Source organism: Meles meles, chromosome 15, assembly GCF_922984935.1.
Source record: "Meles meles chromosome 15, mMelMel3.1 paternal haplotype, whole genome shotgun sequence".
In the NCBI taxonomy this organism is placed as follows: Eukaryota; Metazoa; Chordata; class Mammalia; order Carnivora; family Mustelidae; genus Meles; species Meles meles.
The window spans coordinates 49099380-49118220 of record NC_060080.1 but is presented as its reverse complement, the minus strand read 5'-3'; the positions used below and the strand labels follow the sequence as shown (position 1 = coordinate 49118220).

General features: G+C 38.1%; 1 protein-coding gene across 10 annotated transcripts in view; it reads right to left on the bottom strand.

The window, feature by feature from the left end:
* The window catches only part of GCFC2 (GC-rich sequence DNA-binding factor 2), a 46928-nt gene extending 29462 nt beyond the window's left edge, over window positions 1-17466 (bottom strand). For 8 of the 10 annotated variants that reach the window (XR_006815076.1, XR_006815077.1, XM_045979299.1 and 5 more), the window contains exons 1-5: window positions 17094-17466; window positions 13467-13592; window positions 9032-9256; window positions 8016-8113; window positions 2536-2651 (exon numbers count right to left, since the gene is read on the bottom strand). Coding sequence is in view for 8 of the 10 variants with exons in the window: in XM_045979299.1 (XP_045835255.1) it covers window positions 2536-2651; window positions 8016-8113; window positions 9032-9256; window positions 13467-13592; window positions 17094-17358 (830 nt within the window). In the remaining 2 variants the exon portion in view is untranslated. Of the gene's footprint in view, window positions 1-710; window positions 1611-2535; window positions 2652-8015; window positions 8114-9031; window positions 9257-13466; window positions 13593-16750; window positions 16895-17093 lie in introns of those variants that run through there. The other 2 variants (XM_045979307.1, XM_045979301.1) reach the window with 2 other exon arrangements.
* Between the last annotated feature and the right edge of the window lie 1375 nt (window positions 17467-18841).

Genomic DNA, 18841 nt, shown 5'->3' with positions numbered 1-18841 from the left:
TACATTTTAAAATTTTGTATTAACAGCATTATAGTTTTTTGTGTTTATCTTTTAAATTCTATACCTGAACTAAAACTGATTTTCACATCACCCTTACAGTAGAACCTGAATATCTATTTGTCTATATATTTACCAGACAGCCTTTTTTTTTTTTTTTAGATTTTATTTATTTATTTGAGAGACAGATCACAAGTAGGCAGAGAGGCGGGGGGGAGGGGGGAAGCAGACTCCCTGCTAAGCAGAGAGCCGGATGTGGGGCTCGATCCCAGGATCCTGGGATCACGACCTGAGCCGAAGGCAAAGGCTTTATTTACCCACTGAACCACCCAGGCGTCCCTATCAGACAGCTTTATATTTTGTTTTGACATTGTTCCTATTACCAGCTGGCCTCCTCTCAATCTGAACTTTTGATAGTAATTTTTGTAAGGCAGGTTAATGGTAATGAACACCCTCAGCTTTTATCTGAAGTTTTTATTTCTCCTTCATTTTTGAAGGACAATTTTTATTGGTTACAATAGTCCTGGGTGGGAGTTTTTTTCAGCACATTGTATATATCATCCTACTCCTTCTAGCCTATGTTTCTGTTGAGAAATCTACTGATAATCTTATGGGGCTCCCTAGTATCTGATGAGGTGCTTTTGTCTTGTGGCTTTCAAAATTCTCTTTCTGCCTTTTAAAAGTTTGATTATGGGTCTCAGTGTGAGCTTCTCTGGGTTCAACCTTCTTGGGATCTTTTAAGCCTGAAATCAGATGTCCACTTTCTTCCTCAGATTGGTAAGTTTTTGACCATGATATCTTCAGATAAGCTTCCTGCCCCACTCTCTCTTCTCCTACTTAGACTTCCATAATGTATACATTGTTCTGTTTGACAGATACTGTTTAAGTCCCCTAGGCTTTCTTCACTTTTCATCTTTGTTTTTGGTTTTTTTTTTGGTTCCTCTGACTTGATAATTTTAAATGACCAGTCTTTGAGGTCACTGGTTCTTTCTTCTGCTTGATCAAATAGGTTGCTGATCTCCTCTAGTGAAGTTTTCAGCTCACTAATTATATTGCTTAGCTCAAGAATCTCAGGTTTTTTTTTTATAGTTTCTCTTTGTTGATATTTTCACTTTGTTTATATACTGTTTCTGTAATTTTCTTTAGTTGTGTGTGCTCTCTTATAGCACTTTCAGCTTCTATCAGATTTTTCTGAATTGTTTACCAAGTAATTGATAATTCTTTAAGGCTGGTTCTGGGGAATTATTTTGCTCCTTTGGTTTGGCCAGGTTTTCCTTGTTTATGCCTCCTGTTATGGTTTGTTGTTGTCTTATGCATTTGGAAATGCACTTAAGGGAAAAACTTTCAGATGGGGAAGGGACATCACCAATCAGCCTGGCTGGAGACCTGGGGGGCAGGCACAATCTTTTGTGGGGGATGTATCTTCTTTGGGCTTCTATATGAAATTTCCCTATTAGAAGGGTTGTGGGTTTCTTTTTTAAGGCATTTGTAGTCACTTGGTCCCTCTGGTGTTCATCTGTAGTATGGCACGCTTTCTGGCTCTGTAACAACAGAGCTGTCCTTTGCTCCTTGTGGCCCCCAGTCATCCACGGTGTGACAGTTCCCCATTATAGCTGAGACAGAGAGGACAGAAACAGTCCCTTAGGCAGTCCCTCCAAAAGCCAAAATGTTGGAGGTTTGTTCCACCCTTCTTTTTTCCCTCTCAATGGAGAAGCTGTGAATTGGGCCTTTTCTCTCTCACAAGCAGTACAGGCTTGTAAGAGTGGTTGATGCGGTTAAAATGAAATGGCTTTGGTGGTGGACATTAAGGAGGGCAGGTGATGTAATGAGCACTGGGTATTATATAAAACTAATGAGTCACTGACTTGTACCTCTGAAACTAGTAGTATATTATATGTTAATTAATTGAATTTAAATTAAAAAAAAAAAAGAAAGAAATGGATTCTCCTCCATTTCAATGTGGCTATTCTTGGCTTTGAGCTAAATGGTTTCTGAATTCTCAAAAAGGCTTTTTAGACTGTATAGTAAGTTGGTATCTCTATGAGGAAATGAGGTCTGGCATCTTCCTATGATGCCATCTTCCTGATATCACTCCCAACTTACTACTTTTAAGAATTAAAGGCCATTGTGCTATGGTGAGTGCTGTGAAGTGTGTAAACCTGGTGATTCACAGACCGGCACCCCTGGGGATAAAAATACATTATATGTTTTTTAAAAAAATAATAAATAAATTAAAAAAATTAAAAAAAAGAATTAAAGGCCATTTAGCAACACTGATAAAGGCTTATAAAATAGTAAAAAAAGCGGAATTTGATATTTATTGATTTTAACTATGTAGCATGTATCTATTATAAATACTAAAAAAGACACACACAGAAAAGAAAATCAGTTGTGCTAGTGTGATAATACAGGTGATGCTATTTTTTCCCTACAAATCTGTTTAATATTAATATTTGTACTTAATTAGGAAAAACATAGTTTTTTTTCCCCCCACTATTAAATGTCTAAGACAAATATATTTTAAAATCAATTACTTACCTAGTATTTAATTGCTTTTTTATAATTCCTAAATTTACTGGTGGTAATGAAATCGAAGTATCAAACTTCTTTACTGTTTGAGGTTCACTGCTGTAGGAAAGATCTAGGTCTCGTCCCTAAAAATATGAAAATTTGTATTGTTTTAAAAGACTCATTAATCTTATAAACATTAATAGCATGAAAACAGACTGGGTATTCCAGTGTCTCACCAGCTCAAAATTCCATGCCTTTGACATTTTTTATAGTTATAATGAAATGTTTTTACAATTCTCAGTTTTAAGATACAGAATTTTAGGGGCGCCTCAGTGGCTTAGTCGGTTAAGCATCCAACTCTTGATTTCGGCACAGGTCACAAGATTGAGCCCTCTGTTGGGCTCAGGGCAGTGTTTGCTTAAGATTCTCTTTCTCTGCACCACCCTATCTTCCCCCCGGCCCACCCCGTCCCCCACTTCCCGTTCACACTTTTTAAAAAATAAAAAAAATAAAAAATAAATAAAATGTCATTTTTGCATGCAAGAGGCAAATTACAAAATCTTACTTTTCACAAAAGCTTGCTTTTCATTTGTTTTTAAAAGATTTTACTTATTTATTTGACAGAGATCACAAGCAGGCAGAGAAGCAGGTGGGGTTGGTGGGGGAAAGGGGAGAAGCAGGTTCCCCGCTGAGCAGAGAGCCTGATGTGGGTTGACCCCAGGACCCTAGGATCATAACCTGAGCTGAAGGCAGAGGCTTTAACCCACTGAGCCACCCCAGCGCCTTGCTTCTCAGTGTTTTTAAAGCTAGTTTTGTTCATGATCTAACGTACTCCCAGAAAATTATGTTTTCCAGAAGTATGCACTTAACTGCTCTAGTCAAAGAAAAGTAAATGGAAGTCTTCTGGCGGGTTTCCGGGAAAGCTTTTAGTTCTGTTTAAGCTATTATTGTTATTTGGGTTTGTTATTGGGTTGAGGACCATGTTCTAGTTAGTACATCTCATAATATTTCATATTACTGTCCTCTGGCTAATCATAACTTATCACCACCATACACAGAACATGGAAAAGAGTTCTGAAGAATGCGTTTTAGACAAGAATATGCAAAGAAGTAGACCAGATAATTAGCCAAACCACTGGCTTAACTATTCTTATATTTTCCACAAGGCATCATCATTTTTCATGTTAATTTTTAACCAAACCTCCCATCCGGCTCCTATCACTCCTGCAACTCCTCAAACTAGTCAGACTATTTCACATCTTATGTCTTCACATCCTGATATACTGTCTCCAATCCCTTACATTATAAGCATCTTTCAAAGACCCATCTAAGTATGACTGACTTCTGCAGCAGCTCTTCCAAGTCTCCCTATTCACTCATGAAACTGACCACTCACTTGCTCCTATGTGCCATCTCAGGATCCTGTACAAGTTCTGTCAGACAACCTGTAAGATTTCACTACAATTATTTTGTTTAGCTGTTTCTCCCCTATAAAGATTGTACATTCTAGTGTCTATCATTATTAAGTGGTGCAGCAGCTGAAGAGCAACCCCAAAAAGATAAGTCCATGTCCTAATTTCCAAAACTTGTGAATTTTACCTTACATGGCAAAAGATATGATTAAGGATCTGGAGAGAAGGAGCTTATCCAGATGAGTCCTAAATGCAATACACATATCCTATAAGAGAGGGAGAGGAATTCTGGGGTGCAAAGAAGGAGGTGATGTGAAGATGGAGCAGACAGAGAGAGGTAGCTACATGTCAACAGATGCCATAAGCTAGAACAGTCAAGGAGTCTAGAGATTATCCTCTAGAGATTTTCGAAGGAGTACAGCCCTACTAATACCTGGATTTCAGACTTCTCATCTCCCAAAATATGAGAAAATAAATTTCTGTTGTTTTAAGTCACAACACTTGTGGTTATTTGTTACAGCAATCACAGGAAACTGACACAGTAGCATAGGGTAGATCTTCAATAAAGGAACCAGTAAATACACCCACAGTTAATAATAAAAAATGCAAATCAAACAGCTTGAGATTCCATTTTTTAGGTGCAACTAATCTTGCACCTAAGTTGGCAAGACTGTTATGAAACATTCTCATAATATCAGTGGCGTTACAGACTCATCTAAATTTTCTTTAGAAAGCAACAGGGAAAAATGTAGTAAATGCCATAAAAATGTTCATGTCCTTTATTCGTAATACCACTCTTGGCCATTATCCTAAGATAATATTATTATCCTATTATCCTAAGATAACATACATCTGAACAAAAGAAAGAAAAGGAAGGAAAAAAAGGAAAGCAAATATTTACCAATTCTTATTATTTCTTTTGAAGTTTTATTTAAGTAATCTCTACACCAAACGTGTGGCTCAAACTCATAACCCTGAGATCAAGAGTCAGATGCTCCACTCACTGAACCACCAGGTGACCCTTCTATTTCTTATTAATAATATAAAAAAAGAATCACACAGATGCAAAAATTCTCACCAAAATACTAGCCAACAGGATTCAATAATACATTAAAAGGATTATTCACCATGACCAAGTGGGATTTATTCCAGGGCTGCAAGGTTGGTTCAACATCCACAAATCAATCAAAGTGACACAACACATTAATAAAAGAACAAGAACCATATGATACTCTCAATAGATGCTGAAAAAGCATTTGACAAAGTACAGCATCCCTTCCTGATCAAAACTCTTCTAAGTGTAGGGATAGAGGGCACATACCTCAACATTATCAAAGCCATCTATAAAAAACCCACCGCAAATATCATTCTCAATGGAGAAAAACTGAAAGCTTTTCCGCTAAGGTCAGGAACACGGCGGGGATGTCCATTATCACCACTGCTATTCAACATAGTCCTAGAAGTCCTAGCCTCAGCAATCAGACAACAAAAGGAAATTAAAGGCATCCAAATTGGCAAAGAAGAAGTCAAACTATCACTCTTCGCAGACGATATGATACTATATGTGGAAAACCCAAAGACTCCACTCCAAAACTGCTAGAACTTGTACAGGAATTCAGTAAAGTGTCAGGATATAAAATCAATGCACAGAAATCAGTTGCATTTCTCTACACCAACAACAAGACAGAAGAAAGAGAAATTAAGGAGTCAGTCCCATTTACAATTGCACCCAAAACTATAAGATACCTAGGAATAAACCTAACCAAAGAGGCTAAGAATTTATACGCAGAAAACTATAAAGTACTCATGAAAGAAACTGAGGAAGACACAAAGAAATGGAAAAATGTTCCATGCTTCTGGATTGGAAGAATAAATATTGTGAAAATGTCTATGCTACCTAAAGCAATCTACACATTTAATGCAATCCCTATCAAAACACCATCCATTTTTTTCAAAGAAATGGTACAAATAATCCTAAAATTTATATGGAACCAGAAAAGACCTCGAATAGCCAAAGGAATATTGAAGAACAAAGACAAAGTTGGTGGCATCACAATTCTGGACTTCAAGCTCTATTACAAAGCTGTCATCATCAAGACAGTATGGTACTAGCACAAAAACAGACACATAGATCAATGGAACAGAATAGAGAGCCCAGAAATAGACCCTCAACTCTATGGTCAAGTAATCTTCGACAAAGCAGGAAAGAATGTCCAATGGAAAAAAGACAGCCTCTTCAATAAACGGTGCTGGAAAAATTGGACAGTCACATGCAGAAAAATGAAACTGGACCACTTCCTTAAACCACACATGAAAACAGACTCAAAATGGATGAAGGACCTCAATGTGAGAAAGGAATCCATCAAAATCCTTGAGGAGAACACAGGCAGCAACCTCTTGGACCTCAGCCGCAGCAACATCTTCTTAGGAACATTGCCAAAGGCAAGGGAAGCAAGGGCAAAAATGAACTATTGGGATTTCATTAAGATCAAAAGCTTTTGCACAGCAAAGGAAACAAGTTAACAAAACCAAAAGACAACTGACAGAATGGGAGAAGATATTTGCAAATGACATATCAGATAAAGGGCTAGTGTCCAAAATCTATAAGGAACTTAGCAAACTCAACACCAAAAGAACAAATAATCCAATCAAGAAATGGGCAGAAGGGGCGCCTGGGTGGCTCAGTGGGTTAAACCTCTGCCTTCAGCTTGGGTCATGATCCCAGGGTCCTGGGATCGAACCCCACATCAGGCTCTCTGCTCAGTGGGGAGCCTGCTTCCCCCCCCTCTCTGTCTGTTGCTCTGCCTGCTTGTGGTCTCTCTCTGTCAAATGAATAAATAAAATATTAAAAAAAAGAAGAAAAAAAAAGAAATGGGCAGAAGACATGAACAGACATTTCTGCAAAGAAGACATCCAGATGGCCAACAGACACATGAAAAAGTGCTCCACATCCCGCGGCATCAGGGAAATACAAATCAAAACCACAATGAGATATCACCTCACACCAGTCAGAATGGCTAAAATTAAGCCAGGAAATGACAGATGCTGGCGAGGATGCGGAGAAAGGGGAACCTCCTACACTGTTGGTGGGAATGCAAGCTGGTGCAACCACTCTGGAAAACAGCATGGAGGTTCCTTAAAATGTTGAAAATAGAACTACCCTATGACCCAGCAATTGCACTACTGGGTATTTACCCTAAAGATACAAACATAGTGATCCGAACGGGCACCTGCACCCTAATGTTTATAGCAGCAATGTCCACAATAGTGAAACTATGGAAAGAACCTTGATGTCCATCAACAGATGAATTGATAAAGAAGATGTGGTGTGTGTGTATATATACACACACACACACACAATGGAATGACTGAATAGTTAATAATTCTTGACCACACGGAGCATATATTTTAGTGGTACAGTAAGAACCCAAATCTAGGACTTTTGACTTCAAGAACAGTATTTTTTAATTAGTTTTGTTTTAAATCTATTTATTTGTTTAAATTTTACATTTACGTACCTACCATGTCACAGTTACTATAAAATTAAAGATAAAATATGGTCCCCTCAAATGGCCTATAAAATGTGGGAGGTGTTTATGATCTAGTAGGAAAAGAACATAATATAAAAGGTATAGTAAGTTGAAGAGCGGCCTCACAGAAGATATGTCTATGTCCCAACCCCCAGAACCTGTGAATATGACCTTATTTGGAAAAAGGGTCTTTGTGGTTTTAATTAAGTGAAATATTGCAAGATGAGAAATCTTGTATTATCCAGCTGGGCCCTAAGTGCAATGAGAAATTTTCTTACAAAATGAGAGTAGAGGCACAGAGAAGACTATATAAAGAAGGAGACAGAGAGAGGGGTTATGCAGGTGCAAAGCAAGGAACATCTCGGGTGACCAGATTTGGAAGGCAAAAAAAGATTCTCCCCTAGGCTTTCAAAGGGAGCACAACCCTCCTAATACCTTGTTTTTGGACTTCTAGCTTCCACAACTAGGAGAGAATATATGTTTCTTGTTTTAAGCCATCAGGTTTGTGATTAATTTGTTATAGCAGCCACAGAAAATGAATACAATTGGTATAAAAAATTATTACCTCTGTTATTTTAACTGCTTTCCTCATTTGCTGCTGTTCCCAAATATCTTGATTTTCATCTTCCTGACTTTCTTCACTTGTTTCTTCATTTCTGGGTGCTAGGAAAAAAAAAATTCAAGAATAAGTCCGTATTTTTCCATTCTAATAGCATCAGGTAGCCTTTTTGGGAGGCTTATAACACGCTGGCTTAGTTCCTTTACATGTGTTAACTTATTCTTCACAATAATCTAGAAGAAAGCACTATTATCACTTTTTTTTTTAAAAATAATGAGGGAACTCCTATCAGGAGGTTACATAACTTGTCTGAGGAATGTGCTGAAGCTGAGTCTTGAATCCTGGAATCAGTACTCATCACCAAACCGTCCCACTGAAAACACTACAGTTTCACATATGGGAAAAAAAAAAAAACCTTGGAAAAAAGAAACATTTGCTATTCCTTATCAGAGATTATAAATTCTACTTTAGAATCTGAATACTGAAAAATAATTTCTGGGTTATAAGGAAACCAAAAGTCTCATTCTGAAAAATTCCTATTTGAAGTAACAAAAGTTTTGGTAAAACATATTGTTTATAAATGTGAAATGTGAAAAAAGTCCTTTGAGACCTAAGGATTATTGGTAGAGGAAATATTTTATTAGAGTAGGGGAGATTTTAATAAATGACAGTAAAATCCCTGTAGATGCTTCCATGTTAAAAATATCTTTATAAAGATGACAATGAAAGTTTTCAATAGCAAAAATAAGACACTGTACAATTTTTTTTAATCTGCCAAAAATGATCAAGTGGAGGTCAGATAATAGTAAACGTTATTACACATTATTTGATAATAGTATTTTAATAGACATGTCTTTCAGAGACTATTATGTCACTGACCAAACTGGTATTAAATAAAAACCAACTTCTAACACTTTTAAAGTAAACACTACACTATGTTTTTATGGAGATTTTAACATAATATTATATTCAAGTGAAAAATCCCTTAATGTTAATACATTGTAAATAAATTAAGTATATACTTGTTTCTTCAGCCATTCTTTGTTTAAGGGTTTGAGACGTTGGAGTAAATGCTATTCTCTTCTCATGGTCATCAGGCTCACTCTCAGGATCTTCACCACTGTTTTTCTTCATCCCAGGGATGGCAGAGGTATGTTTTACATCCAAAGAAATATAGTCATTTTGGGCCCTGGCCAATTCACGTTTTCTGCGGGCTGCCTGAATAAAAGCTGCATCAGGGATATTTACTGAAAGGAACAAAGAGGAAGACAATGAAAAACAAACAGTAACAGAAATACATAGTTTTCATATTTAAATAGAAAAAAAGGCAGTGTCTAGTTTTTTTCATATTCTGATAATGTTACTGCACAGCTCAAAACCTACATCAATAATGAAAGAAAATTACTTTTATAGAGATTAAAATAGAAAATTAGAAAATGAATCTAATCTAGAAGTATCAGAAAATGTACTCATATCACTTCAATTTATCTCTTAGCTCCCTTATACATCAGATGTTGCTGGCTTTTTGTTGAGGACTATTTCTCATTTCTAGAAGCTCTGAGATTGTGAGGGTGGGGATGTGGAGAGAGTTGCGGATGGCTTAGTCAGTGAGAACTGTTGAGGTCAGGATGAAGGGGGACAGGCCAGTCTGACTCAAGAAGAGGGAGAGGATGCCCCTCCCCTTAGGGCATCCAGGCATAGAGAGAGTGAGAAAGTGACTAAAACCAGCATACAGCTAAATCAGTCTCCAAGGTCCTATGGTGATTTCCACATGAATAAATGTAAGAAGTTAAAAAGTGTAAAGAAAATATTCAGGTTCATTTACCAGGTGAAAACTATTTAAGTGACATCTTTTAATACATCCTTGTTTTAGTTTTTCTTTATAGTGTATAAACCATATTAATGTGTACTCTTCTAATTCAAAACAATTTTCTTAAGCATGATCTAAGCTGAAATTTATCTTTACTTTCTGGAAAAAAATAGTTTCTTTCTTTTTTTTTTTAAAAGATTTTATTTATTTATTTGACAGAGAGAGAGATCACAAGTAGGTAGAGAGGCAGGCAGAGAGAGAGGGAGAAAGCAGGCTCCCCACTGAGCAAAGAGCCGGATGCGGGGCTCAATACCAGGATCTGAGATCATGACCTGAGCCAAAGGCAGAAGCTTAACTCACTGAGCCACGCAGGTGCCCTGGAAAAAAATAGTTTCTTAAGCAAAATACTTGGTAAACCAAACATTAAAGGAACTTTTCACTATTTCAAGCACTTCAAAATTATAATTAAGGACGTTAAGTTACCAAGGCCCAAGTAAAATGTTCTAAACTTTACCATAAACTATTCCAAATTCTTTGAGAAATAAAAAGATGTCTTATCCCTGGAGATGTTGACATTGGTGCTAAGGAAAACAAGCCCTTGAATTATAAAACAGTAACAGGTGATCACTAAAAACCAACATATGTTCATTAAGAACAAGGAATATCAGGCGTGTCTAGGTGGCTCAATAGGCTAAATGTCCAACTCTTGGTTTTGGCTCAGGTCGTAATCTCAAGGTTGTGAGATCAAGCCTGCATTGGGCTCTGTGCTCAGCACAGAGTCTGCTTAAGATTCTTTCATTTTCCCTCTGCCTCTCCCCACTCGTGTGCGTTGTCTCTCGAATAAATAAAACCTTAAAAAAAAAAAAAAAAAGAACAAGGAATATCAAATCAAGTGACTTAGTTTTTATGGACTAGTACAAATTTATAGATTAGTATAGGGAAATGATGCAGGTGAGATGTTTCTTCATCTTTCCAAAGAATTTAACAGTTGCATGTTTTCCTTGTGGATAATGTTAAAATGTGTGGGGAAAATCACATAGTGCACTGGATTCTTAACTAGTTGAATTATTTCTCCAAAAAAATATGCTGATTACAAAGCCCTGTAAAGATCTGTTAAGGGCTCTGTGGTTTGTCCTGCCTGGTTTAATGATCTTAATGTGACGTGAACAAAGCTAAAAAGACATGTCTTTAAAGCTGGGAGGGACAGCTAAATATAACCTGAAGCAGAATTAAGACTCAAAACCTTCACAACAGGTTCCACTAGCATTTCTTGACACTTCTTGCACATTAGAGTCACCTGGAAAGCTTGGTAATCTACTGGTACCTAAGCTCCCCATCCCAGAGATTCAGACTGTTGATCTGAGGTGGAGCTGAGCAGCACTATGTTTTTATAGCCTTCTAGGAAATTTTAATGTAAAATCAGGAGGAAGATGATACACGGAGGTTCAAATATTCAACTGTATGAATACAAAAGCAGAAATTCTGGAAGTGTAAGGGATTCATCTGCAAAGACTTGATGGGGTTTAATAAATCACAGGCAATGGACTCACTAATAAAATACCAGTGCTACAAAAAGCTAATTCTCTCTCAAGGTACAATAAAGAAAAAAAAGTTCAAGAGAACAGTTATTATCCTGTCCTATCTATATCCAACATTACCTCGTAGCAGATGCTGGCCAAACATGGAATGAATTAAGTTAGCATACTGCTTTATAATAAAAACATGCAGATTTGTAAGTTAAATAATTTTCATATACATCATCTCATCTAAGCAGTACAGGTTACTATCATGCCCCACGTGTAACATGCACTATCTACAACATCTCAAGACAGATATTCCAATACTGGATCATTCTAATAGTTGCACTGTTTGAACCAAAAATAAATGCACTCCTTGATCCACAAACCAATCCCCAAGCTTCTCACATTCCTTCATCTTTCCTTTTCCAGAAGAAAGAAAAACAGGACAAATTTTCAACTTTCAGTACTTCTGAAACGAGCTCTGGGGAGGGACAATTCTTCACTGTGCTGAACTGTCCTGTACTCTGAGAAATTTATCATCTCTTATCTCCAGGGCACTACATGCCAGCAACACCTCAGTCACAGCAATAATTAAAAATAATTAAAAAAATTAAAAATAAAATAATTAAAAAGTATCTCACGCATTGCCAAACACTGTCTTCTCTCCTTAGGTGTGCAAAGCTGCCAACACTTTACAACTACTGGCTTATACTGTCTAATTCATCTTCTAAAGCAGCACTGTACAATACAGTGATTACTAGCTCTATGTGACCATTTAAATTTAGCCAAATTCAAAATCCAGTTCCTTAGCTGCACTAGCCACATTTCTAGAGCTCTTCTTTATATGAAGATATAAAATTTTTATATCACTGCAAAAAGTTCTAATGGACAGCACCATATCTAGAGTCTAGACAAGGCATCACATATCTACCAGGCTTCGATTCTTAATTTTGTTTTCATCACTAAGGACTTCTGTACCTTGTGAACTTGTATAAGAAAAAAAATTATAAGAGCTACTAGTTCTTGCTATTTAATAAGTTAATAAAGCACTTTCACTATTTTACAAGTCTTTTTTTTTTTTAAGATTTTATTTGAGAGAGAGAGATATTATGTGATGTGTGGAAGGGTGGAGGGAGCAGCAGACTCCCTGCTGAGCATGGAGCCTGATGTGAGACTTGATCCCAGAATCCCTGGATCATGTCCTGAGCTGCAGGCAGACGACTGAGCCACCTGGGTGGCCTATTACAAGTCTTTAAAAATGTATTTAAACAATTACATTTCAAGTTAATTTGTTTCTTTTATAACGCTACGTATTTTTCTCAAGAAGCCTTCAGACTTCAAGAGAGTGACATGAGTCCAAAGCACAAAACAAGTTACAAAAACCTGAGCTTAAGTAATAGCCCAGAGAAAAACTTTCAGCTTTGTGGGCCATAAAGTATCTGTCACAACTTCTAAACTCTGTCACTGTAATGCAAAAGCAGCCATAGACAATATATAATTGAATGAGAGTGGCTGTGTTTTAATAAGGATTTACTTGCAAAAGCATGTGATGGTTCACATTTGGCTCACAAGTGGTAATTTGCCAACCCCTGAACTGGACTGATCTCTCTAAAAATGGTCATGTCGTTTATTTGCAAAAAATTTTCAGTAGTTCTCCCAAACGCTATATTATCTGACTCCAATTTGTCTGTTTTTGTTGTTCTTCCTTCTTAAACTCCAACTAAATATTTTCATTGCAACAACTATTTTTAGTTCTCTGCATATGCTATGTTAACTTCCCTAGAGTTTTACATTTGCTATATCCTATACCCAAAACATCCTCAGTAACAAATTCTTACCATTCTTCAGATACTGGCATGTGATTCATAAGTACAGCACAGTGGTTAAGAACAGGTTCTGGAGCAGACTACCTGAGTCTGAATCCTAGTTCTGGGTCTTAAAAAGTGTCTGACCTTGCACATGTCATGTAATGGAAAAAAGCAGTCAATTTTGACACTTGACAATCATTGGCAATGATTTACTTGCTCCATACTTCACTACAGCTGTGTTACCAATAATTAAGAATCACTGGCATAGAAAATACCGATATTAGAAATAAAGGTAATCACAATTACAAAATTTACCAACCTACTGATGAAAATTCTTCTTCCAGAGAGCTAGAGCTGTTGGATGATGAACTCTGATCATCCTTATTTTCTAAGGAATGAGCTGTTTCATCCTCTTCATCTGTTGAAAGATCAACCATTCTGGATTCTAACAGGACATTTTTTGAATAAAACAAGAAAGAGTCAAGATAGTGGAATTAGTAACTGAAATTCTACACAACACATAGCATTATACATGTATAGTGTTTTAATTTCTCTCCATGTATTTTAAGTATCTTTCTCCATTTCCCTTCTTTCTGAAACCTGGGGATGATCTAATAAATGCACAGACTGACCCTATTTATATGATCTACTTATCTAATAAAATATTCTCTTAAAAGATGCAATGAGAAAAGGGAAGAGAACGGCAGAGAAAAAGGCATCAAAAAGTGAAGGAAAATTTAAAACAAAGAAGAAAAATAGTGGTAGTGAATAAGTTCAAAAAGAAAAAAAAACTGATGTACACTTAATAACTCTAGGCACACTTTAATCTGTTTTACAAGTTCTATTTCACACAATTACAGAATTTCACAATACTATAAAGTAAATGCTATTGTTGACGAGGACATTAGGGATTGGAGAGGCTAAATAACATGCTCAGTTTCACAAAGTTATTAAGTGCAGAAGCAGGGCTTTTAATCCAATTTTATTCAACTCTGAAATTTATGGTATATTTCAATGGCTAGTGGCAAACAGTACTGTAATGAGCACTGTGGTCTCCATTAAATCATGGATCTCTTTGTTTCTACTGTGAGATTTGGGAAGGACTTGGAAGGACGGTCTGTCCATAATCTATTAAGCAAAGATAACGTTAAGAGATTAACACCCATAAGGGTACTGTGAGAATTGAATAAACAAAATGTGAATTAATTAACATACCTATATAGAATTAAAAAAATCTGGAGTAAGATCAAAACTTAGAATACAAAGTAATATAACTACAGATTACATCTTTTTTTGCTACTATTTATGACAACTCCTACCTCTTCTCAAAGTGGATTAACACCAGAACAGCGGTTCTCAAAATCATGGTCCACCAACCCCTGGAAATCCCTAGGACCCTTTCAGAGGGTGTGTGAGTTCAAAACTACTTTCATCACATATTATCATGTTATTTGCCCTTTTTAGTCTGTTGCTATTTACATAAGGCAGCAAAAGCAGTGGTGGGTAAAACTGGTTTATTAGTATGGATCAAGACAGTGACAGCAATCTGTACTGGCAGCCACTGTATTCTTCATCACCAAGCATTACCAGGAAAAAAAAAAAAAAACCCACAAACCCAAAAAAACAGTTGTATTTACCATCCTAAATGAAGCGATAAAAAGTTATTAACTTTATCAAATTTTGACCTTGGAGTACACATCTTTTAAATATATATATTTTTTTAAGATTTTATTTATTTATTTGAGAGAGAGAGAGCATGAGAGGAGAGAGGTCCACGGAAGAAGCAGACTCCCTGCGGAGCAGGGAGCCTGATGTGGGACTTGATCCTGGGACTCCAGGATCGTGACCCTGAGCCGAAGGCAGTCACTTAACCAACTGATCCACCCAGGCGCCCCACATCTTTTAAATATTCTATAGGACAAAATGGAAGTGTGTATACAGCACTTCTGGGGCATAGTGAAACACAATGGTTGCCTCACTGAAGCATCTGTATGATCAGCTGCAAGCTGAACTAGCCACTGCCTTCAAGGAGCAACACTGTTTTACTTAAGAGAATGACAAACTCCAGTTATTCCTACATGTATAAGTAACAAATTTTCTCAAAAATGAGCAAAAGCATGCCTATCACGTCAAGAATTAGAGATTTCAAGTGAAAACTAGAGTTTTGGAAAAGTTACATCCTGTACTGTGAACTCAGTATCTTTCCATCACTAAACCACTGATCATTATCAGAAGTAACACAGTAACATTAACAGAATTTTTGGGGGATATTATGTAATAAAACGTACCAACATTTGCAAACTCAGTGAACCAATACTTTCCAATAGTCAATTCATGATGTTACCAATCATGCATGAATAAAAGATTCCGTTGAAAGTGCAAACAGACCAATGGATTTTAATGAAGTATAAAAAAACTGACAGATATGGTTTCAGCTGCCATTGCAAACTACCTTTAAGAAGCAAGCTACTATTTGCTGATCCTTTTTTGTCATATCAAAGCAGAACACCCTCAATGATCTAAAAAGGCTATAAGGTATTCCTATTACAACACATACCTGTGGTTTCCTTCATATTTCAAATGAAACAATGCATCACAACAGAGTGAATGTGGAAGCAGCTTTGAGAAGTTGGCTGTCTTCCATGAAATCAGACATTAAAGATTTGCAAACTGAAAACAATGTCACTCTATTTTCTGGAAAAGTTTTTTTTTCCCCCTACAAAATGTTATTTATCGTTACATGTAATGGTTAAATTTAGAAAAAAATGAATAAAAATTTATATTAATTTCTGACATGGTAAATATCAATAAATATAATACACATAAACAAAAGCTGTTTGGGATACCTTTATAAAGGGGATACTAAGACCAAAAAGTTTTGAGAACCACTGTTTTAGAATGTAAGCAAAAAGGAACTCCTAGGGGCACCTGGGTGGCTCAGTCAGTTAAGCAGCTGCCTTAGCAGCTGTCATGATCTCGGGGTCCTGGGAGAGTCCCCATGGGGCTCCCTGCTGGGGTGGGGGCTCCTTCTCCCTCTGCCTTCCCAGGACCTCCCCAACTTGTTCTAATAAAATCTTAAAAAAAAAAAAAAAAAAAAGGTTGGGGGGCAACTCCTGGACTCTGTTCTCCCTATTAAAGTTTGAACAGGTGACTTCCAGAGTAGGAAAATACAAAAAGCTTTAGACAAATATAAGTCATAATTAAGAAATCACCAAAATCACTTGTACTAAAAATAGTGGAAGATAATTTTTTTTACCTCAATACTAACCGAAAACTGCATTTTTATTAAGCTCCAATTCAAAATAGAACATATTTTATGCAAACAACTTTATGCTGCTTAAATTCTGTATTTAAAAACGGAAGGGTACTTCAATACTATTACATTGTACTTAATTAAAGCCATTATTGGTAGTCTACAAGGTCGTCAACCCATTATGCTACTTTGGGACATACAGCGTTATTCTAATCTCCGTTCTTGCAAATAACTGATGAAAAACAAAAACAAGCAAATGAAAACGTCCAAGTGTCTGTCACCTAGATTCGTCTAATGTACTGTTCTGATTGTTTGGGATGTTTTCAAAAGTACATAAAACTTTACCCTACCTGAAAGTATTAGGAATTTTTTTTAAACCTCTGGGACAACTTAGGTTCTTCACAACAGCCAAGTACTGCACTAAAGCTACAACTGGTCAGAGTTCTCCTGATGATGCAAACACAGACGAGCCACAGACCGTTCAGGATTCTTTCTGGTCTCCCATTCGAACCCCCCCACCCCCAACGTGGACTTGCGAACAGCGGGCGAGTGCTCGAAGGCGGGCCGTCTTGCTCACGGTCGCTGCGACTGCTCGCGGTCAGCAGTGGGACACAGGAACTTCCCGGGAACCCCGAGGGCTTCTCCCCGCCCCCCTACCTCGCGTCACCTCCGGCTCCCCATGCCCTGCCTCACCTGGGACGCTCAAGCCACCTCCAGTGCGCGTAGCCGCTCTTGCCGCGCGCCGGGAACTTGCCCACACCCGGCCCCGGCCCCGGCCCCGAAGACGCCGGGCCGTCGCCTCTACGCGTCCCCCTCCAGAGAGCTGCCCTTCCTCCGTAAGGCCCGAGGCCGTCTGCTCCTCCGGGGCCCCGGGTTCAGAAGACTGCTCTTCTGCGCCGTCGCTGTCACTAGAGTGGGCCCGGCGCTGCCGGAAGGTCCTCTTCGGCCTATGAGCCATGGCCGAGGTCCGGGCCCTATGCGCACATTCCCTCCCTGCGCACGCTGGCCGGGTCTATGGCGTCCCCTCCGACGCACGCTCCCGCTCACGGTCAGGCGGCGGTGTGCTTTCTGCGCGCCGTCCGCGCCCCCTTCGCCCTGCGCATGCGTGCTCTGTCCTTTCCGATCTGGTCTACGGAGCTGAGTTTCAGGGGCGGGGCCTGGAGTTGCAAAGCGTTCTCTTTCCGAGGGCAGGTTGTGCTGGTGGCGATTGTTGTGGAAAGAGTCCGTTAGGCTCTTGGAGCTGAGTGCCACGGAGAGAGCAAAATTTTCTCAAACAAAGAATTAAAACAAACAAAAAATCAGAAGAGGGTGTGTGTTTGGAGAGATTGCTTCTGAAAGCTAAACAGTAAAATCTACACATAAATGACAGATGCATAAATAAGCAGAAATCAAATGATTGCTCTCAGGCAAGTTTTCAACAGAGCCTGATTAAATGCCTTGGCCCAGGGGCATCTGGGTGGCTCCGCCATTAAGCAGCTGCCTTTGGCTCAGGTCATAATCCCAGTATCCTGGAATCAAGCCCCACATTGGGTTCCCTGTAGGCAGGAAGCCTGCTTCTCCCTCTCCACTCCCCCTGCTTGTGTTCCCTCTCTGTTGTTTCCCTCTCTGTCAAATAATTAAATAAAATCTTAAAAAAGAAAAAAAACATTTATAAAGAAATGCTTTGGCCCAGCAGGAAAAAATGTGTATCCGAGAAAAGGGGGGGGGGGTCTTGTTTAGAAGTTGAGCAGTAAAGGACTGCAAAAACCTTGCGAAACTTGGACTGGATCCGTTAAGCACTGTTGAGAGAGAGGAAGCCTTCACCATGGACTGAGTACTTGGTCTTCTTGGTAAAGCCCATTCTTACTTGGATGCCTCTGACCATATCCATCTGAAGCAAATAACCATTCAGTTCATTTAAATTCTCTTGCTGGGTTTGGCCCCATGCTCCACAAAGTTTCAGTTCGTGCTTTAAAGTTCAGGGAGACTTTCCAAGAGGTTCATAGAAAGGATTATTTTAAGAGATCAGTTTCCAGATGCTCACCTCCCTCTGTGTGTAGCTGTCTGAGAACCCCTTCATTCATGCAGCACTCTGCCAATGTAGTTTTCTCTCCCCTTCTTACAAAGAAGAGACATAATTCCCTGTTCTTCCTGAATGCACTACAGTACATACACCCATGTGTAAAAACTCCTGCACCATCTAAAATTTTATTGTCAGGATGAGAATAAATACCTCTAAACTCAACAGTTCTGCTGGAAATCAGACAGTTTCTAATGTCTTGCTTTCCATAAAAATGGAAGACCAACTCCAGTTTTCAGTTGGCCACTCAAAATAATTTTTTGAGTATGAATCACTGATTTTTGCATAGAGTTCAGAGTTTTAAGAATTGAACTAAGAATAGGGGTAAATATATCCCCGCATATGTGGCAAGTTTCCTCAGTGCCTATATAATATAAAATTA